This window comes from Hippichthys cyanospilos, chromosome 10 (genome assembly GCF_059441005.1).
Source record: "Hippichthys cyanospilos isolate Australia breed blue-spotted pipefish chromosome 10, RoL_Hcya_1.0, whole genome shotgun sequence".
Taxonomy (NCBI): Eukaryota; Metazoa; Chordata; class Actinopteri; order Syngnathiformes; family Syngnathidae; genus Hippichthys; species Hippichthys cyanospilos.
Genome location: NC_142378.1, coordinates 2,350,420 through 2,373,963, shown reverse-complemented (window position 1 = coordinate 2,373,963; position 23,544 = coordinate 2,350,420). Strand labels below are relative to the sequence as shown.

Here is a 23,544-nt window from a genome sequence, read left to right as displayed (position 1 = left end):
AGTCTCATGGAAGGTTTTAAAAGTGCTCCTGCGTCACGTGACAAACACGGAAGTGCTTGACAGTTGCGAGTATTTATTTTAATCACTGATTTGGAAACCTCTTGTTTCTTAGGATGTTTTTTTTAATATAGGGTGCCTCTGGCTCGGAACAAACAACAGTGTTGTGGTTCAAAACTGGAGTTTTGGAGCGACGCGGGAAGTTTTGAACGACTTTCTCTATCACGTGACAAAGGTGGGCGCGTTTGGGTTGACGTCTGTACTGTGTTTGTATTTTGGGGATTTTTTTTAAACCTAGATTTGTAAACATGATTTTTTTGTTCCTTAAAATATATATATTTTTATATCTAGCAGTATCGGGGTTCAAAAGTGAATTTTCGGAAAGTCGTTGAAAGTTTGAATGACTTCCTACATCACGTGACGAAAGCGGAAGAGTCCAGCGGACTTTTCGGGGCATGGCGCTCAGACGTCATTCCTCGTAGATTGTTTTGTTTTTGCCACCCCAGTGAGGAAACATGAAAGAATTACTTCTCAAGATTCAAAACAGCGTGCCCGCCAAAAAAAAGACGACTTTGATACAGAGTGACTTGCGGCTTTGGGGTTTAAAAGGTAACTTTTATTTAGAGCGTAGCGACAGGGGGGTTTCGATGGCTTCATCCATTTGTAATGAAACAAAAATGGACTGCGTATCATGGGAGTGTTTCGGTTTTTCAACAGGGATCCAACTGAGGGCCTATCAGCTCCATGGCGTCCAATGGCTGACTCAGTGCCTGAAGAATCAGCAGGGATGCATCCTGGGAGATGAGATGGGCTTGGGGAAAACTTGTCAGGTTTGAGACAATTATAAAGTTCCTCCACGGTGTTATCAGTGTGTGTATCCATTTCATGTTTTGTATCTTCAGACCATCAGCCTGCTGGTGTACATGTCAGGGGCTCTGAAGGTCAAAGGTCCATTTTTGATCCTGAGCCCGCTCTCTGTTATGGAGAATTGGAGGAGTGAGTTGGAACGGTAAAGATGTTTGAGTACAGGATCTTAAAAATAGTCTCGTCCTCCCAATAAAAGTCTCAACATCCGTTGTTGTTTGCCCGCCCCAGCTTTGCGCCGTCTTTGACCGTGCTGTGCTACAAGGGAGACAAAGAGAGACGGCTCGAGATCCAAGGGGACGCGCAGGACTTCCACGTCCTGCTCACCACATACGAGGTGAGTAGTTTTGAGGTACACGTAAGCATGGACAAATGTTCCGTTTTTGATGATTGTTCGATTCCTAAAATGGCCCGTTTTTCAGCTCTGCCTCAAGGATGCTTCCTTCCTGAGACGGTGAGTATCTTAAAACAAAACAAAACAAAAAAAACACTTTTTTTTCACTTTTTTAAATTATTTTGTTTAATTTATTGCATCTTTGCATTCAAGCATTCAAAAAACAAGCTTTTTTTTGTGTAGGCATGTGGAGTCATGCCTAGTGAGAAATTTGACCTACAAAGGATTTTTTTGCACGTGATGGTGGAAAAAAAAACTTAGAAATACTAATAGTATCTCAGAAAATGAAATTTAAAGGCCAAATTCAAAATTAAATGTTTGCTGAAAACTGTAATTCACCAACTTGTCCGCTAGAGCGCGCCCCTCTTTTTCATCTGCTTGAGTACAATTCTAAAAAATGATATTGACATCAGTGAGGTTTTGTGTTATTTTTATTATTTAATTCCCTCACCCAATACACTTGTGAATCATGGAATCTGACGTTTTTATTTTTAACATTTTGTCATTCCCTCTCTTAGGTGGAAGTGGAAGGTTCTGGTTGTGGATGAGGCTCATCGGTTGAAGAACCAGAACTCTCTGCTGCGCAAGACCCTGACAGAGGTACTCTGTTGCAACATCTTCATCACTATCATCATCAGCGACAGCTTCATGTAATTACTCCCATCTAGTTCTCAGTGGACTTCAGGGTTCTGCTGACCGGCACGCCCATCCAGAACAACCTGCTGGAGCTCTATTCCTTGCTGAGCTTCATCCAGCCCGCAGTCTTCTCGGAAGATGACGCTGACGGCTTTGCCCGCTCCTATGCTGATGTGCGGAGTCAACCTGAACTCGGTATGATTTATTTATTTATTTTTTCTGCATCTGGAAAATGAAAGACTTGAGGACCACCTTGAAATTCCGTGACGTCAATTCATGGCCAGGAAATGCAAGATAGAAGTTTTTTTTAAGATAGAAGTTTTATAATTACTAACTAAAGATTTTTATATTTTACAAAATTCAGTCTCAGCAATACTTTGTTTTACTTGTCGTGTATGTGACCGATGAAATTTCGACAAATGTTAATGAAACCGTCGTCTGTAGTTGCAGTGCAGGGAGTGATGAATGTCATGTAAAGCATGATAATGTCATCTAGTGGACATGGTTGTTAATTGCACTCTTGTCCCCTGTATTTTTCAAATGTGGGATATTGGACATGCGGTCATATACAGCCCAAGTTTAAACCACTTAGCTGGTTTTATTTTCGTGTTACACTTATATTACTCATCTGTCTTTCAATTGCAGTGTAACTGTAGGAACGTAGACATGGCGTTAACTTTAAGTGTTAGTACTAAAAGAGAAAAAAAATAGCACGAGTGCAGACAGTAGTACAGCACTTGACAAATGACGGACCACAGAAAAAAAAGTCAAATGTCGCCCTCTAGTGGTGGCAGAAGGTTGGACAAAAATATGCAGACAGATTGACGGACGACGATTACAATTCTGTCCGGTTTGAAAAAATGACGGCCCGACGATGACGGAAAGGGGGTGGGGCTCTGATGAATGACCAATGTCGGACCAGCAAAAAAAATGTAATTTTCCCATCTCTGAATAACATAAATATCCTAGAAAATGATAAAACTCATCTTAAAAGAATAGTTCACTCATTTTGCAATTTTCAGTGGTAAAAAGTTAATATTTTTTCTCTGATTAATTTGACCAGTACATTATTTTTCACAAACAAATTTACCCATTGAAAATGACATCGCCTGTGCTCAAGGCTTGGGTAACGACCAATCATGAGTCACCTGCAGGTCATGTGACATTCACGAGCTGAGTTGTGATTTGTTGTTACCTGTGCTTTCAGTACGTGATGTTATTTTCATGTCATGGTTGATTATTGATTAAATAATAAGTATTTCCTTCTAAAAAAAAAGGCTAAATTCCAATTTGTAACCCTACTTGTTTGTTACGTTCCATTTCAAACTATGCCGAAGCATGTCGGTTATTTCCAAACCTGTTTGTCCACGGGCCCCCAGCTGCCGAACTGCAGAGCGTCCTGGAACCATTCTTGCTCCGCCGGGTCAAGTCGGAGGTGGCTGTGGACCTGCCCAAGAAAACGGAAGTGGTGGTGTACCACGGCATGTCGGCGCTCCAGAAGAAATACTACAAGGCCCTCCTCATGAAGGATGTCGGTGAGAGTGGAACCATTTCCCTCATATTCTGCGTGAATGCTCTTCATCGTCATCCCAAAAGCGCAGCCTGTTACCAGGCCGATCAAATCCATGTGGGATGGAGAGGCTTTTGGAAAATTCTTCCTTATTTGGCCACGATTTGCTCTTAGAGGCTTTTGGCAGCGAGCAAAGCAACAAGACCCGTCTGCTCAACATCCTGATTCAGCTGAGAAAGTGTGTGGACCACCCGTATCTCTTCGATGGTAAGGAGCTTCCATTACCGTAATTTACACGCATAGGACGCGCCCTTTATTTTATGCTCAAATTCTGGGATTTTCTATGCTACCTTGTATAACTGTGTTTCACAAATGGGGGTACTATTACCCCAGGGGGTACTTGAAGGAACTTCAGGGGGTATTCTAAGCAGTTGTTTTTCCTTTCCAGATGGAGACATTAAAACTTTTACTTGATCCTCTCCGTTTTAGGAATACTATTCCTGCGCGTGAAGGATAGACTCGGACGTTGGTTGAGTCTGCTCACTTCTTTTATTGAAAATAATGCTGTAATAACCACAGTTAACACAAGCTGCGGTTAGGTGCAACAGGTATTGCCTGCTAACTGCCAACTGATGTCGGAATGTTAGCTAGCCCCGTTACGGTCATTTTTGTAATTGAGAAAATATCTGTAAAAATGCGCACCTGCACGTCAAATCTTGGCTTATGTGAATGATGGATCGATCTTCCTCGAATGATGTAGAATGAAAAAGTTTCCGTTCATAGGACGCATACGTACCTTTAGCCTTCAATCTTGGGAAAAAAGTATGCCTTTTTTTTTTTTTTTTTTTTTTTGTCTTGGCTCAGGGGTGGAGCCAGAGCCATTTGAGATGGGGGAACATCTGGTGGAAGCCAGCGGGAAGCTTTGCCTCCTTGACAGCATGCTAACCTACCTGCATCAAGGGTACGTCACTTCCTGTCGTGGAGTAGAACATAGTTGTGGACATGTGCTAGATCACTCTAAAAAAGTTTGCACGAGAGTTAATGTTCTAGATCACTCTACAATTAAGTATTTCATTGCCGACTCTACCACGTTTACAGTACATAATATACATATTCAATGTTTTATACAACATATTGTAAAACACTTTCCAATGCAATTTGTATAGTCTGCAAAGTGTGTACATGAAACAAAAAGATTCAGTTGAAAATATGAGAATTCCGTCAACTAAAGAAAAAATGTGACTAAATGAAGCTCTTGGTAGACAGACGGTGCAATATCAACTGCAGCCAGAGGCGGCGCTAAAATGCAAGATTAAGCCAAACGAGGCACAAATCTGTAACTGGTAAAAGATAATCTAAATCAGTTCCAAAAAACCCAAATTATTTCACGCCCCCCCCCACTTTGAGAACCCCTGCCTTAAACTATGTTTATGTATGTTTTTATTTATACATTTATTCAAATTCTGTTGCAGCGGCCATCGCGTTCTGCTCTTCTCTCAGATGACAAGGATGCTGGACATTCTTCAGGACTACATGGAATACAGAGGTGGGAGCGACACGCCGGCGCTCCAGGGGCGCCTAATATTTCGACCGCCGTATTTTATCCGCGCAGGATTCAGCTACGAGCGTCTGGACGGCTCGGTACGCGGCGAAGAACGCAATCTGGCCGTGAAGAACTTCAGCAGCAAGGACGTTTTTGTCTTTCTGCTCAGCACCAAAGCAGGTGTGCTCGCACGCTCTTTGGATTTTCGCCTCTTCAGCTAAAATGTGTGTGTGAGTGTGTGTGTGCGCGCCTGATGCGGGCAGGCAGATAAGAGCTGTGGCAGGATGACGCTCGCCGGTGAAAACAAGGCCACAGCCACTTCCTGTCGCGATAGCTTTCGGCCCTTCAGTTCACATCAGACTTAAAATAGGATGATTTAGTTGAGCGTAGTCTTTTGTGCTAAGCTAGCATTAGCATTTAGTCAGTCCCGAGTTCTTTGTTTTGTTTGGTACTCAAGCCTTGAGCACATCTAATGTTATTTTGAGTCGACAGGAAGTGGAAAAATTGTTTTTTAGAGGAAGTAATCATACATGAAAAAATAATTATGGACAAAATATAAACTTTTTCCTACTGAAAATGACTAAAGGAGAGGACTATCTCTTGCTTTCAACCTTGTGTGTTTTTTTTTTCTAATTCTTTGATATTTGATTTCACATCACAGGAAAAGCAATGAAAAAAGACAATAGGGAGCTGAAATTTCACCCAGATGGTGACAACATGTCAAAGTTCAATATGGCATGACCACTTAGTTATCACACTACCAGGGGCGTGCCCATCCATTGGCTAAAATAATTTGAGAACGGTGTGGAAGAAAATGACCGAAAAATGTTCAAAATACTGCAACAGGGATTAAAAAAAAAATCTTTTCTGATTTCTCAATTGTGTTCCATGCAGGAGGTGTTGGCATGAACCTGACAGCGGCTGACACGGTCATTTTCATGGACAGCGACTTCAACCCTCAAAACGACCTGCAAGCGGCCGCACGCTGCCACCGCATTGGCCAGCACAGGTGCCCGCCACTGTCGTGTGACCCAAGCGGCGCCGCCATCTTTTATTCTGTTCATTTTTTGAAAATGTCGGCTGCAGGCCGGTTAAGGTGATCCGTCTGCTGGCCAGAGACACAGTGGAGGAGATCATGTATTCGCGCGCCATCTCCAAGCTGGAGCTCACCAATACAGTGATTGAAGAGGGGCGCTTCTCTCTGCTGGAGCGTGCGCAGTCTGCGGCGGCGGGGCTGCATGTGAGTTGCAACACTCACCCTCTCTCATCCCTCCCATCATTTTCAATTATCGGCACTTCCTGTGTGAGCTCTACATAAGCTGACTTGTGTTGCTAGAGTTCATCAAAGGAATGAATTATAATTAAGCTAGGAAAAGCAGAACAAAGTTGTATTATTTCTCTGATATGCAATGGAAATGTAAGATAGAAGTTTTAAAGAGAAGTTTTATCATTGGTAAATTCACCCTCAGCAATACCTTGTTTTACTTGTAGTGTATGTGACAGATGAAATGTAGACATATTTAGACAAATATTAATTTAACCGTCTTCGATAGTTGTAGGGCAGACAGTTATTAATGAGAACGGACATGGTGGAATGTCATGTAAAGCATAATATTGCCATCCTGTGGACATGATTGTTAATTGCACTCCTGTCCCTTGCATTTCTCATATGTGGGATATTAAACATGCTGTTCCAGCTCAGTGATATCTTGAAATTTGGCGTGGACAAGCTCCTGTCCTCCGACGAGAGCTCGATCCAGGACGTAAAACTGGAGAAGATCCTTGGCGCCTCACGCGACGGCCGTTGGACGCTCGACCAAGACGACGACGCCGACCAAGAAACTTCCTCCTTGCGAGAGGACGATGAGAGTGACTCGGAGTCTGACAGGCAGAGTATGTTTTTATCGTGCCGCTTGCGCGTCGTTATCCTCACGGTGACGTCGGGTGTATGGTCCCAGACCACATGTACTGCTTCGAGGGCAAAGACTACAGCAAGGACCCCAGCTCAGAGGACCAGAGAAGCTTCGAGCGCCTGCTGGAGGAACAGCTCGCCGATCTGCACAAATCCGGCGGAGAAGGACGAAGTCTACGAAACAAAACTGATGTATGACTTTCTCATGGTATAATTAGGATTTTGGGTCTAGTTTATTAACATATATTTGCACGATGGACAGAAGTTTTGAGACAAATATATGTTAATAAACTAGACCCAAAATCCTAATTTTGGTTGCGGCGTAAACATCTAATTTCAAGTACCAAGAATGTAATGTTCTTGTAACAGCATCTGTGTAAGGGGCTACCGTACTTCTTTCAGGTGTCGGCGACAGCGGGGCTGGTTTTCCCGACCAGGAAGCGGCGGCCTCTCACGGAGGCGGAGCTAGAGCTGCGGCGGCAGAAGCGCCAAGAGGCAGCGGCCAAGCGGGCCAGATATGAAGCAGAAACCAAAAAGAGGCAGGAGGAGCACAAGTTCAAGAAAAAGTAAAACATACGCTCATTTTCATTTCATTAATTTTGAATTGTTCTGCATGTATGTGGTCGATATGGATATTTGAAACAAGATATGGTTATTTATAATACGGTGATTACGCATGATATTTACACATAATTGTTCAAACAAAAGGTATAATTTATATAAAAACATAGTAATGCGAAGTGCCATAAACGGGCTAACAGAGATTGATAATAATAATATATAAAATACAATTTTGGGGGTGTCTTAATGTTTAAAACACAAGAAAGAGACTATAAATCGGTCCCTTTACACGATACTTTGTCTTCAAGTATTTTGAAAACAAAAATGGCCAGGTCTTCCTGTGACAAAAGGATTTAAAAAAAATAGAAGTATTGAACTAGTAAACAAAGATTGGACTCAGTCACTTTCTACTGTCGAATCTTAATTAAGTACAGTAAGGTCCAGTTATGGTGTCCTTCCATTCAGGATGGCCTGGTGGGCGTCCAGCGGTTACACATCTCGCTGCTTGAAGTCGGCGGAGAGCGAGGAAGACGAAGAGGACGAAGAGGAGGACCGCAGCAGCGTGAGCTCGGCTGACTCGGACAGCGGCGCCATCCACTACGTCCTGGGCGACGTGACGCATCCGCATGCCGCACGCGGGGACGCCGTCGTCGTCCATTGCGTCGGTACGCAATGCATTATAGCGCCAATACATTGTAGCGCCGCTGCTGATTGGGCGTCGCCTCGTTTTGTCGTTAGATGATTCGGGCCGGTGGGGGAAAGGCGGCTTGTTTACTGCGCTTGAGGTGAGGTCGGATGAACCCCGGCGGCAGTATGAGCTTGCAGGAGAGATGAAAGGTGAGAGGGAAAAGATGGACTAGGCTTGGGATAAAGTGGGAGGCACGGCCAGAAGAATGCGTCATAAATTTGTCATAAATCTTTGTGATCCAAGGCGAACAGGTTTCACATGATTCTTACTGCTTGATAAAGACGAGGTCATAAATTCGTCATACGTTTTAGTGATGTAATACTATGAGCATGTTGCCCATTCCTACCCGTCACAATTGATTACAAAAATCAAGGTCTTTTCAAAAATCGGTCACAAATTCGTCAAGCGTTTGCCATCAAATTTTCAAATAGAACACTTGTATTGCCCTTAGTGGATACGTTTGATAAAGTCTTCAAAACGTGGGCACAAAAAGGTAATACATTTGTCATATTTTCTTTTAATATATTCCTCTGAAAATATTGCCAATTTCTAAGAGTCTTTTAGAAACTGGTACGAAAATGGTCATACATTTTTGCAGTAGTGAAATTATTGACCGTTCCTAAACTGGTCATCTATTTTTGTGTTTATATTGCAAAAATATTGGCAATTTCTAGTAGTCACTTGATAAAAGATACATCTTTTCAAAAAATGCGCCTAAGGGTCATAAATTTATCATAAATCTTTGTAATATAGTGAAATTATTCATGTTTCCTAAAACAGTCATACATTTTTGTGATACTTTTGCGAAAATATCTCCAAATTTTAGAGGTCACATTTGATGACGCATACTATAGATCTTCTCAAAAAGCTCCTAAGGGTCATATATTTTTGCAATACTGTATATTACAGTGATATTATTGACCGTTCCCAAAACGGTCATAAATGTTTGTGATTTCAAAAAGGGTCACAAAGAGATCATAAATCTGTTATATTGGTACCCCTTGATCACATCTAATAAAGGGGGAGGGGGGTGTCTTAAATTTGATGTAGACCTGTGTAGTCCCTTATTACGCAACCTGTAAAATATTCCTTTCCGTATTGTTTTTTTTTTTTTTTGCCCCCCTACAGATCTGGATCTCGGAAGCGTGCTATTTTTCCCCATCGATGACAAACAGTCCCGCCTGGACGGGAATGATCACGTAGGTTCCGAGCATTTACTCACACGCGCACGCGTGCGTGCGATTGCGTCTACGTGTGCGTTTGTGCGACTTCCTCCCCCGATTCAAATTGTGATACGCTCAGCTCGCGAGGAGTTAACTTTTGAACGCGCTCTGCCCCCTCAGCTGGCCCTCATCGTGGCGCAGCAGCGAGATAAAGCCAACAAACTGTCCGGCATCTTCCTGACGGCGCTGGACGACGGCCTGAGGAAGATTCATTCCGCCGCCAAAAGGATTCAAGGTGGTAATGCACCCCGATGAATCCGAATGGGCTCAGTCACGTTGAAAATCAAATGCAAAGGGTCATAATATCGCAATCCAGTTTTTGACGGCAGCTTAAGTTATATTATTTTCAAATCGGTCTTACTGTTTCATTAAAAGTACCGGTAATTGTTTTATTTTTTACGAGGCAGGGTTTTATTTATTTATATATATATATATATATATATATATATATATATATATATATATATATATATATATATATATATATATATATATATATATTTTATTTTTTTTATAAAAAAAAATCAGGGAAAAAATAAATAAAAAGAAGGCGGCCATATCTTTTTGAGAAAAGTCATATTTTTATGAGAATCGATTCATAGTTTTAGGTGACTCGGGTTTAATTTTTTTCCAAGAAAAGAATCCAGTATTTCTTCAACATTAAATTGTAGTTTAAGCTTGTATGTTTTTTTTTTTAAGATTGAAAGTCATATTTTAGTATGTCTATTACAAAACATATTTTTTGGTTTGTGACATAAAAATTGTCATCCTTTTTTGTGATGGAAATAAGTCATATTTTTTTTTTAGGAAAGAAGGAAATATTACAAGAATAATAAAATTTTTTAGTCATAATATAAAAATAAATTAAATTTAATGAGACCACAGGTTTTCAGGAAAGGTTATTTTATTTTTTCTGGATTAGTTGTATCATTTTATTAAACACTTAAAAAACTGTTATTTTTAAGTTACAATATTAGGATAAAGGAAACTTAATACATTTCTGTTTTTTCCAGATTAGTCGTGTTTATATTTGTAAAATGAAAACGTACACGTTACAGCAATAGGTTTATTTTGTGAGAATAAACGTAGTGTAATAATAAACAAAAATATATTACAGGTTTATCAAAAACTCATAAATATTACAAATATATTTCCTATTTTTACAACAAATCATATTTTTTTAAATAAATTCCCCAAGAATTCGTAATAACACACGTAATCTCACAACAACAGTTTTCTACAATAACTACCTAGCCATCTAGCTAGCTATCGTACAAAAATAAAACTGTTCTTGCGAGCTAGCTACGTAGATAGCTCGCAAGTATAGTTTTATTGTATAACAGTTATAGCTAGGTAGCGAGGTAGGTAACTAGCTAGATACTGAGTTATCTTGCTAGAAGGGTTGATAAATAGGTAGGTAGTTATTAGATGAGTGGTTAGCTAGAAACGTCGCTAGCTGACTAGAACGGTATTGTAGTGCGCAGCTGTTTAGCAAGCTAGCTTGATAAGTAGCTCGGTAGATAGCTAGCTAGAACAGCAGCTGCCTTGCTGTGCAGCTAGCTAGCTAGATAGCTTGCTCGATAGTTGGATAGATGTATAAATAGTAAAAAGTCAAGAAAAAAAGAACAATAATATAAAAGTCTTGACTGCTTCACTAGCTAAAATAACTTTAGGAATGTCTTATTTTACTTGAGAATGAAGACACCGTCATGCGAGAAAAAAAAATTCTACGTAAAGTCTTATTGTTCAAGTCACCAAATTTGTATTACACCGACCACAGACCACATCGTCGTAGTTTGACGCTCTGCAGGTATGAGCGGCCTTTGAAGTTCTCGGTTAGACTCGAATGACGGGAAATGCCGGGCCGTTCCTCCCGTCGGCGGCGAGCGTCGCATCTGCGGCCGCGCTGGAATGCGTGCTCGGAGATGACTTCTACTTGAATGGGAGGGAGGATGAAATGGCGTTTCGCCTGTCCCGCTTTTTGTTGATCCTCAAGCGAGCGTGCACCTGCCGCGCATCGGCCACGCCACCAAGGGCTTCAACTGGTACGGCACCGAGCGTCTGATCAGGAAACATCTGGCTTCCAGGGGCATTCCCACCTTCATGTATCCTTTGTCCTTCAATATTTTTTTTATGAAAAGTTATCTGTTTGTATGTTTTTGATTTGATTGTATTTCTTATACAGTAGTTCTTTAGTTTGGATTCAAGTTTTATCCCTTACATTCTTTGTTTATTTATTTGCTTTAGATTTACTCTATAGTTTCATGTATAGCATGTATATTTTCTATTTAAATTCTTTGCCTTGTATTTTTTACAAGGCATTTTCCTTCAATAAGGAAAACATTTATTTTCCATTTTGCTTATTCTTTTGAGCCAAGCATTGTTATGTTATATTTTTGTATTCATTTTCCTTGTACTGTATTTTTTATTTTCAGTTATTTATTCCCACTTGTGATTTGAGTCGTGAGTGAGCTAGTTAGCTAGCGAGCAAGTTGGCTAGCAGGTGACCTAGTTAGTTAGCTAGAGAGCTAGTTAGGTAATGAGCAACTTCGTTAACTAGCTTTCGAGCAAACTAACTACAAACGAATTTTTGCGTAGTGAGATGGCCAGTTAGCTAGCTAGCGAGCAAGTTAGTTACCGAGTGAGCTCATTAGCTTGCAAATGAGCTAGTTAGATAGATAGCGTGTTAATTAGTGAGCAAGCTAATTAACTAGTTTGCTTGCTCGCTAACTAGCTCTCTCGTTAGCTACGGGATTGTTACTTAGCTAGTAAGATTGATAGCGACCAAGCTAGTTAGTTAGCGAGAGACCTCATTTGCTAGCTAGTGAGCCAGTTAGTTGGATTGCTTAGCGTGCTAATTATATAGTGAGGGCGCTAGTTAACTATCTTGCAAGCTAACTAACTCACTCTCTCTTAGCTACGACCTTTTTGGTTAGCTAGTTAGCGAGCTAATGAGAAAACTGGCTAGCTATCTGCAGTAGCTAGTTTGTTTGTACTATTTTTTTTTGTTTATATGTTTTTAGCTTATGTTTGTATTGTATTCTACCTAATTTCATTGCCTAATATTTTTTATTCCTTCATTAATAAGCAAACATTTATTTGCCTCACATTGTGATTGCTCTTTTTTTTTTGTTTATTTTACTGCCTTGTATTTTTTTCCTGTTATTTTTTTATTTAGTTAGCACCCGAGCTTGTGAGTCAGCTATTTAGTTGGATAGTGAGCTATTTAGCTCGCTAGCTAATTACAGTAGCTTATCAGAAGTTCTTTTTCTGTTTGAAATTCATTCAAATATTTTTATTACAACACACTCAATTCCTGTGCAAACTTTGAAAATTCCTTAAATTTTGCACCTCTTTTCCTTAACCTGGCTGACAGATACTATCACAGTCGCAGTGGCAAAAACGCAGCGGCCGCCACATCGTCGGTTTCCTCCCCGGAAGCGCAGGCAGGCCCATCCTCCCCCCGGACCCCCCCTGAGCTGCCATGTTTCATGAGGGGCGTTCGTGTGTTTTTCTTCAACTTGACGGCAACCGACAGGAAGAGACTGGCCCGCTACCTCGTTACATATCCTTGATGACCTGTATTTATTTTATTTCAGCTAAGTAGAAGTGCTAACCACCTTAATCGTGTTTTTCTCGGCAACTTAGAAAAAAATCGACCAATTAGACATACCGTGTTCCCTCATTTTTTGGGGGGGGGGGGGGGGGGGTCACGATTCAAAAACTACCCGCAGTAACTGAAATCTGCGAAGTAGAGATTGAAATTTTCTTTATTTTTTTGCTTTTGTTCCCTTTTTTCAGGTTTGTTTCTTTCGTTAAAAACGTACATGATTTTTTTGGGGGTCTGGTTTGACTCAGCAGGAGGGAAAATATCAATTAAAAAAAAGCAAAGTTAAGCCCTTAAATAGATCATGAATGAAAATTCATGGAAGAGCATTTTTTGTTTAAAAAATTGCCGATATTTTGACTGGTTTGACTTTAAAGGTAGAAAAATAGTGACGTAAACTGATGTAGACAGGGTATTAAACTTTTTTTTTTCTTTTTTAAAAAAGAAATACATAAAATCTGTATTTTTCTGTTTTGTCCACCTGAGCAGAAGGAAAAATGTCAATAAAATTAGCAATATATATAATATAATAATATATAAACATAAGGTTCCTTAGCTGCTGTACACTTACGACGGCGACGAAGACGAGGTGATGAGCAACGAGGTGACGCACGTCGTCGCCGAGGTGGAGCACGAGATCCGCTCTCAGGTTAGCTACGAAAATTTCAGCCTCTCCGCTGACTTCGACTTGAACGTGATGATTTTTTGCGGCGTGTGCAAAAACAGGAGCTGCTGGAGCTGACGCGCCGCTACGATGGGGCCATGCCGGTGCGCAAGGCCTGGTTAGAGGCCTGCTTCTCCCAACAGAGAATGGTGGACAGCGCACTTTTCACACTCCAGCTCACATAACACCTGCGTGTGTTTTAGCTCAGTGTTGGAGCAAGAAATAAAATCTGAATTTATCTTTTGCTCTGTTTACAATATTCGCAGTATATTCAAAAACAATATTCAAATGGCTCTAGGTTATATCGATCTGGCAGAAAGACGATGACCATCACAGTTGTTTTGTCTCGCAGATTCGAATTGATATGAAAAAAATGTGTTTAGGGGTTCCTCAGGGATCCGCGCTTGGACCATTACCTTTCAAGTATTTGATAGTACACTTATTTAGCAGTTTTGAATGGTAAAAGGTCAATTCAATTTGATAAATGTTTGCCATGTACAATAAAAAAAACACATTTTGCCACCTGCAGTTGACCGAAAATGACATCACAAGCTCTTATGGTTCACGTCACAAACGACAGATCACGACACAGCTTGCAAACATCACTTGACCTAACCCACTAAACGGGTGAGCTATGATGTCATTTTCAGTCCACAGCAAGAGGGAAAAATGTTTTCAAAAGGTACTTAAAAATCTCTTATCAAAAATATTTATAGACAAAATAATAACTTTGTACTGCTGGAAATGGCTAAAGTTTACTATTAATTTTCATCTATAGCCGTCATTGGCAGTGTTAAATGTTCTTCCACAAAATGGCAGACTAGAGTTAGATACTTTCCTGATTTTTTTTTTTTTTGATGTACTAGTCATGTATAGAATTAATGCGTTTTCATATGTTAGCCATGTATATTAACAAGTAAAATAATTAAGCCAGACCTTTAAAAACACATTTTTCTACTTGCAATCAACTGAAAAATGACTCCAAACTCGGTTGACGACCAATCACGCCTCACCTGTTGGTCATGTGACATCCCAACCATGATTGGTCGTAACCTGCACTTTCAGCACGTGATTTTTAGTCGACGCAAGAGGCAAAATGTTTTTTGAAGCATTGTGAAAAAAAGTCACAATTATAGACAAAGTACTAACATGTTACTGTTGAAAATGGCCAAATAAAATGACTACCCCGTTAATAATAAACGACAAAAAAAGAAAACACGAAAGTGCATGTTCGATCCACGTGTTGTTTACGGTCGAGTAAACACCTGACTGACGCTGCGTGGGAAGTCGGGAGTGGGCGTGACTTGGCGGAAAGACTCCGAGCGATTTCAGTTCACACCAGAAGCAAAAACCCAAGCGAGCAAACGTGTGAAGCGGAGACCGAGAACCAGATATCGAAACGGTCCCCACAACGTAGCCGCCGAGCGAGCTCGTTTTCCTGTTAGGGAGCTTGGGCGTCGCCGGGAAGAATTCTCTCACAACTACCATAGGCTGGAGGCAAGAGAACTCTTTTTTTCCTCTTTTTTTTTTTTTCCTGTAACCTGAATTTGAACGTGTAAAAAAAAAAAACCTGACACGTATAATGTTTTAAGAACGTAACTTTTACATCGTAAGCTCTCCAACCACGGAAAAATAGAATCGAGGTCACATGCGAAACCACAAATGTCATTTTAAATGCCACTTTATATGTCATGTCATTTAAATGGAAAACATTTGAGAGTTGGTCTCATGAAATGACTTATTACGCTCCGACGCTTCTTAAGATGCGTTTACGTGTATGCGTGATTGTTAGCAAAAGAATTGGACTTTTTAGTTTTGTAATCGATGTCATCGCACGTGGGCCAACTGTTGACTACTTCAAATACATGCAGAAAGCCCCTGTGTGCGCGCGCGTGCGCGTGTGTGGGAGGGTGAAACACCCAGTTGACGTTTTCACGAAACAAAGAAAATTACACATTGAAAATATTTTTGCCTTAAAAGTTTGCTAGCTAGCTAGCTTACCTTTTGTCTTAAAAGTATGCTAGTTGGCTGTCCTAACTTTAGTACGTATGAGAACTTCACAGACAAGCAATTTTTTGTCGTTTTCTTTTATATTTTCTTACTACGAATATTTTTATTAAAACGCAAAAATTTGCAGGATGACATGCGGCATCTCTCCAATGCCGTCAACTGAAATTTACGTCAAAATGCCCTCGAGCTCGCATCACAAATGTCGCCAATCATGTGTTTGTGCTTTGGTCACATGACCTTCGCAATGCGAGCCCGAGGGCACCTTGACGTCGATTTTTGTCAGTAGCAGGGAGCGCCGTTGCATAAATATCCTGCTTTCTTGAGTGGCTAAAAAAAACAACAACAACAAAAACAAAATAGTTTTTTTTTTTTTTTCCATGAACGCTATTTTATTCAGAACGCCGTGGCTGACTGAGGTGCGATAGGTGAGTCCTGCTCCCTAGTGGTGTTACTTGGCGTATTTTTGCGTTTCAGATTTTTTTTTTCTGTTTTTTGATTTGTGCCTGTTTTTTAAGAGCATTGTTTTGTCAACTTTTTTTTTCAACTTTTTTGTTATCTGTTTAAAAAAAAATGCATTTGTTTTGTCATAAGTTTGCTTCCATTTTGTTTTTGTGATTGCAGTTTTTTTGGTGGCATTTTTTTTTAGCATTCAACTGTTTTCATTATAGACATTCAGACAGAGAACATAAAACCACAAAACATTTTATAGCTCATTTAGTAGGCTGCGAAATAGTCATTTTTTGAATTAAATTTCAATAATATATGGCTGTGAGAATTGTTATTCTGTCAGTCTACATATGTTGCTCCACTATTTGTGTTCACATATAAGTTGCTTGGGAGTGATAGTGCTGCAACGCTGTTGCTGGTCATATTTTATCCGCTTTGCATTGGAAAAATTCTACATGGCAAATTTTGCATCCAATCGCTGTGCGTGCATTTTTTGTCTTTCTATTTTTGCATGTTACCGCCCTTGACATTACACCACAACTTGTAACATTTTTTTTTTGGTGAGGACATCCTGTCACGGCCACACATGTTGATGTCGAAATTAATCGCAGAGAAAAGACATCGAGTCTGCCTGGGAGGGGGGGTGTCGTTTGTAGCAGAATAAAATGACTCCAGTCAAAATAAAAGTACTCTTTTAGCCAAATTTCATTAAAAAGCTCCTAAGTAACTTAGTAACAAGTAACAAGTACTAAGTAACAAGTATGTTCTTGCAACACCTGAAAATGTACATTTTTTTTCTGTCTCAAGTGCTACGTGAACACACACATGGATGCGAGGAGGCTCAATCATGCTGCCAGCTTGCAAATCTCTAAATAGGTGAGAAACACACAAAATACTCACAAATATTCAACAAAAACTGTTTTATTGCTAACAATAGTACACCATGAAAGACATTTTCCGTCAATGAAATGACTTAAGGCAGTGCTTCTCAAATGTCTGTAGGAGAACACCTGAGGGTACTTGAGGGCACCTTGCGGGGTCCGGGAGATCATAACAGGTTTTAGTAAATGTAAGGTTTTAATAAATGTAATTTACTAAAGAGCGCAAAATGCCTTTTCAAATTAAGAGCAAATTAATTGGAAGATGAAGCAGCTGATTTTCAAATTGTGTCATTAGGACTTCTTTTCAAGCTTGGACAAACCTGTCTATTAAAGTAAACGTGTGACAGGTTTGAGATTTTGATGCTAATATTTTTTTTTTTTTTGCTTTTCTGACATTAAACTGTCAGATTACAAAACCGAATACCAGACTGCGTTTCAAGGCAGAATAATGTTAATGTAAACAAAAGGGTATGGATGTGGTGGATCCCTTTGTCGGTATGGACCGTTTTGTACATTTTCTAACAATAAATAGTTCTCAACTGTTATTCGGTGTTCCGCAGAGTTCAATTCTGGGGGACTTTATGTTTTCATTCAGTCTTCGACCCTTGGGTTCCATTTGTTTTTCCTCTCCACTGCTAAGCTGATAACTGTCAGATTTATGTCACGCGGAGGAAAAAAAAGACACAGAGACAACTTCTGTCTGAAAAGTCTAATCATTAATGTGTCTGATGTAAAAGCGTTCTTCTCCAGTTCATATATTTTAATGTCAAAGAAAACAAACAAACAAAAAAACAATACACACATGGTTGGTCTTTTTTTCGGTTTGGGCCCTTTGTGTACATTTTCTAACGATAAATAGTTCTCAAGTGCACTACCCCACAGTCATATGGTGTTCCACAGGGTTCAATTGTGGGGCCCTTTATGTATTCATTCAATCTTCTACCCTCGGGTTCCATTTGCAGAAAATAGTATTTCCTTTCACCGCCACGCTGACGTCCGATTCCCGTCCGGTAAAGCAAAAGAGACACTCACTGGGGCCACTTTTTTTCCGACGTAAACGTGTTCCCGTCCAGTTGGTTCCCGAGCAACAGCAACACGCCACAAGAGGACGATGAGACCATGAGCGCCGAACAGCGAGAAGCGACCGCCGCCCCCAAACCGGACTCCGCCTCGCTTTACGACCACACGTCGTCCGGCTCCCCCTCCCGGCCCGGCTCGCGGAATTCGGAGCGGGACGGGGAACCTGAGCCGGACCGGCGTTTCCGGCCCGACCTCAGCTACCGTTCCGTCCCGCCGGCTCCCTTTCCGAGCCTGGCGGAGGGCGGCTGGCCGCAGCCGTCGTTTTTTTCCGGCGACTGGTCGGGATATCCCAGCAGCGGGCCGCCGTCCGGGTCGGACCCCTCCGAACTCTGCAGCTGCTGCGGCCAGGGCTTCGCTTCCGGACACAAGCCCAGCCTGGAGCAGCCGTGCTCGCTGCGCTCGGAGCCGCCCGCCCGGCACCGCGCGCTACCGCCGTACGCGTGCTCGCCGCCGGGGGCCGCCTGCTGGGCCGGGCGTCCGGCCGACGCCCCCGTCGAGCCGCCGCGGCCTCAGAACCCGGCCGCTTACGCCCCGCAGCACTGTGAGTCTCGACTCGCCGCCGCCGCCGCGTCGATTTGCCGGTGCTGTTCTGGAGTCGGCTTTGTTTTTGGTGTCAACGCACAGGTGACTACAGACCTCCCTGGGGCCGATTCACTCCCATGTGAGTTATTTTGCTTTCGCATTCTTTCCACTCAGACGGCTAGCTAGCTAGAGGGCTATTAGCCAGATGCATAGTTAGCTAGGTAGATGGATTGCTTGATTGGTAGCTACATTGCTGATTAGCTAGATAATTAGCTTGCGAGATGGGTAGATTGTTAGGTAGGTAGCCATATGAGTGGAGAGCTAGATGCTAGCTAGCTCAGCTAGCAAAGCTGAAAATGCGTTCCCGGCGTTGAATAAGATGGCTTTTATTTTTTTATAGAGAAGGCAAAGCACAGACATAATATTTGACAGTAAACTATAAATAGCTCAAAGCGGAACGGTCGGATCTCGGAAGGATATATAGCCTGGCCAGACGTTTTGGGTCTTGAGTATCGGCAAATTGTATCGGAAGCCTCTATGAACTCCCAATACATAAAATAAAAAATCAACAACAAAAAAAAAAACAAGCTGGGATCAAGTATCACTCACTACTTTCAAATACATGGACATAAACACACAATAACAAAACATATATAATATTCATATATACATATACAGTATAATACTTCCCCGGTAGTTATATCTTCTTAGTTCTTTTTTTTTTTTTTTTCTCTGGTAGGGGCCACAGCGTTCCGGGCGTGGAAAAGCCGGCGCCGCACAGCATGCCGTTGTCCCTGGAACAGAGTAAGTGGGCGGGGCGGGGCGGGGCGGGCCCAAGAGAGGCGGCGCGGGCCACCGCTAACGTCGCCGCCGCGCGCGCGCACGCAGGGAGGGTGTTCGTCACGTACGAGGCGGACGACGACGACCACGTCAACCAGATCATCAAATTCGTGGCCCTTCTGCGACACAACGGCTTCGACACGCACGTACGAGATTCCTCTGCGCGCTTTTGGCTAACATTGGTCGCTCTCAAACTTGTATGTCAAAATTAAAACTGGACCTTAGATGGTTGTTTAAAAAAAACAAAACAATACTGTAACAACAAAATGCCTTACTTGATATGGTTTTCCTTCCAAAAGCCTTATTTTACTTTTTTATTTAATGCTTTACTGTACGTGATCATTAAAAAAAAAAAAAAAAAACACCTTACTATATTTTAAATAAAAGCCTTACTATACATATGTAACCACGTAAATATTATATATATTATATATTATATAATATTTAAAAAAAAACTATTAGCCTATTTTTAGCTTATTATATATGTTTTAAAGGTCTTTTTTTTCCCCCAAAAATAACGCCTTAATATACATGTTTTTGTTTTGTAAAGCTTACTGTACATTATCATTAAAAAGCACCTTACTATACACGTTTTTTTTTTAAATCAAAACAAGCCCAACGATACACATATAAGTACACAAATACATTTTTTTAATAGAGACTTTTTATTATTATTCGCTTATTTTACATTTTTAAAGGTCTTTTTTTTCTGAAAAACAATATGCCTTATTATGCATGTCTTTTTTTGTAATGCCTTACTGTACATAGTCATTAAAACACCTAACTATACATTTTGTTTTAATTAAAACGAGTCTTACTACAGTATACACATATAACTACTTAAATATTATATTTTTTAAATTTATTATTTTATTATAATTAACTTATTATACGTATTTTTCTTTTTTTTTTCCAGAAAAATAACAAGCCTTATTAGTTTTTCTTGTTTTGTGCTTTCAGATCGACATATTTGAGCAGCAGTTCCGCAGCATCAGCAAGATCGACTTCATGGAGCGCTACCTCAGCGAGGTCAAAGGTCGCCGCCGCCGCGGCGGATTTGATGAAGGGACCCCATTTTTGTTTCGCCCCCGCAGAAGGAGTACCTGATCATCATCATCATCAGCCCCAAGTACCACCAGACGGTCACCACCTCGCACCTGGGCCCCGACAACGACGAGAGGACCTGCAACACCGTCTACATCCACAAACAGGTCCCCGAAAACCCGGCCGAAAAATTCCGCCGCTTCGCCCCTCGCGCTCGACGCCCTCGGCTTTCTTTGCCTTCAGCTTCAGAACGAGTTCATCCAGAACGGAAGCAAGAATTTCCGCTTCATTCCCATTTTGTTCCCGGGGGCCAAGAAGGTAAGATTTCGTTATAATGTCATAATTCAAGTATTAGAACTTTTCAAGACTGTCGCATGATGGGAGGCCAGGCTAAGCCAACCGACAAAGTCATTGAAAGGCTTGCGAATGTCATTGGTTGGCCGCTTGCGCCACCCTGTGGTTTCAGGGTGTTATTAACCCTTGTGCACGCACTTTGCAAACATACACACATTGCACTTGCTTTTCATGGTGTAATAAATAAAGTTAATGATTTTCCCCCATTCCGCCACTCAAATTGTTCAGTAGCTTCAGGTTAAATTTATCAACAGCCACAAAAAATTGAAAAATGGTATGGTCTGACGCTGACATTTTAAGACATAGCCTTTAACTGGTCTCTACCGCCACCTACTGTTATGAGGTAAAACACAAGTCAACAAAGAATTTTGTTTTTGCTGACCGTTTGAGCGCCACTCAATGGAATCTTGCAAAAATTGCAGGAAAATCAATGTCATAAATCTCAATAAAATGCATCTCAAAAATTGTATTTCGAATAGTTTTATATGGTCCAAAATTTGGACAATTTTTGTTTTTGTCGCACGTCTAACTGCAATCACACAGAAATGTCAGAATCATTGCGTTTTGAATTTTTACGTTTTCAATCATCTGCTGGAAATTTCATCTCCCAGAGTATATTTTTCCCCCATTGAATCTCTCATGGTATCGTCACAAAAATAAATTATCACATAATGCCACATGGGTTAATGCAAAAATTGTAGGAAACGCATGATTAAAATATCCCTTTTCGATATATTCAAAATTGACAACGTTTCCAATTTTGAATGGCAGTAAACGAGCCCGACACGGGCCAAATTTGATGGCTCGACGGTGTAGCTCATTTCCACGCGGTTAAGCGCATTTGTGTTGCCCGCAGTGCCACGTTCCCAACTGGCTGCTCAACACGCACGTGTACGCTTGGCCGCGCGACCGCGACGACATCCTGCGACGGCTCATGAGGGTGGAGAAGTACAACCCGCCGCCCATCGGGGAACTGCCCACCATCGTGTCCATCCCCATTTAGAGTCCTTTCGCAACGACGCTTGCGAAGCAGAAGACGATTGGAAGGGGAGACAAAAAAAAAAAAAAAATGGCCGCTTTGAAGATCGGGCTCCTACGTTTCCAACAGTCATGCTGACAAGATGTCAAAACGTTTTCTGACGAGGCGGCCAAAGGGGCTCAGATGTTTACCGAATTTTGCATTGGAATTTGTCTTTAAAAAGACTTTTTTTTTTTTTTTTTTACATTGTTCCGATGTGATTGTTGAGCCAAAATTCCGAGCGATTGAAATCAATACACAAACATTTTGGGCTTTTATTTTTTTAAATAATAATAATAAAAAGATAAAGCTGCAGATTTGGATTTGAAATGTGTATATATACATATGTGTATATATACACACACACATATATGTATATATAGAGAGAAAGAGAGAGAGAAAAAGCGCTATAGATTCACGCACATCTTAGCACAGTATGCGTAACGAACACTCTCCCGATTTCATCGTGTGCCGTTTTCTGTCGAAAAACCACGAGCGGCGTGGAGGGGCGGAGCTTGCGCTTCGCTCGACTCGCCCACCCGCTCTCCCTCCATCCCAACGGGGTCATGGTTTAATAGTTTTATTTTCACAAAAGAGGTAACACTGCAGATGCTCTTACAGACATCATTAGAAAAAAAAAAATCTGAATACAGTGTTTCGTCTGTATATTGAAAAGTACATGAAATAATATTAATCTTACCAAAAAAAAAACAAACATCCGTAATAAACGTGGATTACAAAGTGACATTGGATGTAAATACATTGCTTTAGGATAAGTACAAACAATGAAGTGCTATTTGTTTCCGAAGCTAGAAAATGGGCTTAAAAAGCAGGAAGCGGCTTCTGTTTGAAGAGTTTGCAAATTTCCTTCAAGGAAAAAGTACTATAAAATAAGTTACAGTACAGTGAGTAGCTTTTGTGGTGGTTTTTTTGTTCCCATCCGGCAAGCAGAAAGACACTCGTGCAGGAATAAGAAGAGTTTCTTCATGGCACACAAAAACGCTTCACGACTTCTTTTGTTTGTGTGTGGAAAGTAGCGCAAATACTTCATGTCATGTGACCTACGCCGTCACACGTCGTCAGCCGGCAAAGGAGGTACGTGGATGTTGAACCTTGGTCTGGTGAAAAAAGCCATCTTCTCTCTGCGCACAAATTCAGTTCCAGTCAGAAAGGAGTTTCGCGAGAACGTCGTCCGTTTCACGTGAAACGTGATCGCTTTCATGTTAAACGTGATCACTTTCACGTGAAACGTGATCACTTTCACGTGATAACTTTCACGTTAAACGTGATCACTTTCACGTGAATCGTGATCACTTTCACGTGAATCGTGATCACTTTCACGTGAATCGTGATCACTTTCACGTGAATCGTGATCACTTTCACGTGAAACGTGATAACTTTCACGTGAATCGTGATAACTTCCACGTGAATCGTGATAACTTCCACGTGAAACGTGATAACTTCCACATGAAACGTGATCACTTTCACGTGAAACGTGATCATTTTCACGTGATCACTTTCACGTGAAACGTGATCACTTTCACGTGATCACTTTCACGTGAAACGTGATCACTTTCACGTGATCACTTTCACATGATCACTTTCACGTAAAAACGTGATCACTTTCAGGTGAAACGTGATCACTTTCAGGTGAAACGTGATCACTTTCACGTGAAACGTGATCACTTTCACGTGAAACGTGATCACTTTCACGTGAAACGTGATCACTTTCACTTTTGCGAATAAACG

At 41.1% G+C, this 23,544-nt stretch overlaps 3 protein-coding genes across 6 annotated transcripts in view; 2 read left to right on the top strand and 1 right to left on the bottom strand.

Moving 5' to 3' along the window:
• Positions 1-442: 442 nt before the first annotated feature.
• Positions 443-13,842, top strand: chd1l (chromodomain helicase DNA binding protein 1-like). The gene is made up of 25 exons (XM_088426695.1): positions 443-606; positions 715-827; positions 900-1,006; positions 1,093-1,198; positions 1,284-1,315; positions 1,774-1,855; positions 1,924-2,086; positions 3,271-3,426; positions 3,576-3,668; positions 4,266-4,362; positions 4,874-4,947; positions 5,014-5,124; positions 5,839-5,953; positions 6,031-6,184; positions 6,642-6,837; positions 6,903-7,048; positions 7,259-7,422; positions 7,883-8,082; positions 8,156-8,254; positions 9,234-9,304; positions 9,449-9,563; positions 11,325-11,433; positions 12,705-12,893; positions 13,503-13,584; positions 13,662-13,842. Exons 1-25 carry the CDS (start codon positions 513-515, stop codon positions 13,782-13,784), a joined length of 2,991 nt encoding a protein of 996 aa, XP_088282821.1. The 5' UTR covers positions 443-512; the 3' UTR covers positions 13,785-13,842.
• A 1,071-nt stretch (positions 13,843-14,913) lies between these two features.
• Positions 14,914-22,110, top strand: traf3ip2l (TRAF3 interacting protein 2-like). The gene is made up of 10 exons (XM_088425967.1): positions 14,914-15,096; positions 16,864-16,932; positions 18,011-18,558; positions 18,642-18,678; positions 19,279-19,343; positions 19,428-19,525; positions 20,340-20,408; positions 20,474-20,590; positions 20,667-20,741; positions 21,634-22,110. The coding sequence occupies exons 2-10, from the start codon at positions 16,886-16,888 to the stop codon at positions 21,778-21,780; spliced, it is 1,203 nt and encodes a 400-aa protein (XP_088282093.1). The 5' UTR covers positions 14,914-15,096; positions 16,864-16,885; the 3' UTR covers positions 21,781-22,110.
• A 249-nt stretch (positions 22,111-22,359) lies between these two features.
• wwc3 (WWC family member 3) overlaps positions 22,360-23,544 on the bottom strand; it is a 31,763-nt gene continuing 30,578 nt past the window's right edge. For all 4 annotated transcript variants that reach the window (XM_088425964.1, XM_088425963.1, XM_088425966.1 and 1 more), the window contains exon 22: positions 22,360-22,937. In XM_088425964.1, the coding sequence (XP_088282090.1) occupies positions 22,865-22,937 (73 nt within the window). In that variant the 3' untranslated portion in view covers positions 22,360-22,864. The remainder of the gene's footprint in view (positions 22,938-23,544) is intronic.

Excerpts from the sequence above, each read along its gene's own strand:
- chd1l (XM_088426695.1), top strand. The coding sequence starts at position 513 with ATGAAAGAATTACTTCTCAAGATTCAAAACAGCGTGCCCGCCAAAAAA. Across the intron at positions 607-714 it reads GCGGCTTTGGGGTTTAAAAG|GGATCCAACTGAGGGCCTAT; the intron begins GTAACTTTTATT and ends GTTTTTCAACAG. Across the intron at positions 1,316-1,773 it reads GATGCTTCCTTCCTGAGACG|GTGGAAGTGGAAGGTTCTGG; the intron begins GTGAGTATCTTA and ends TCCCTCTCTTAG.
- traf3ip2l (XM_088425967.1), top strand. The coding sequence starts at position 16,886 with ATGCGAGGAGGCTCAATCATGCTGCCAGCTTGCAAATCTCTAAATAG. Across the intron at positions 16,933-18,010 it reads GCTTGCAAATCTCTAAATAG|TTGGTTCCCGAGCAACAGCA; the intron begins GTGAGAAACACA and ends GTTCCCGTCCAG. Across the intron at positions 20,591-20,666 it reads CCGTCTACATCCACAAACAG|CTTCAGAACGAGTTCATCCA; the intron begins GTCCCCGAAAAC and ends CTTTGCCTTCAG.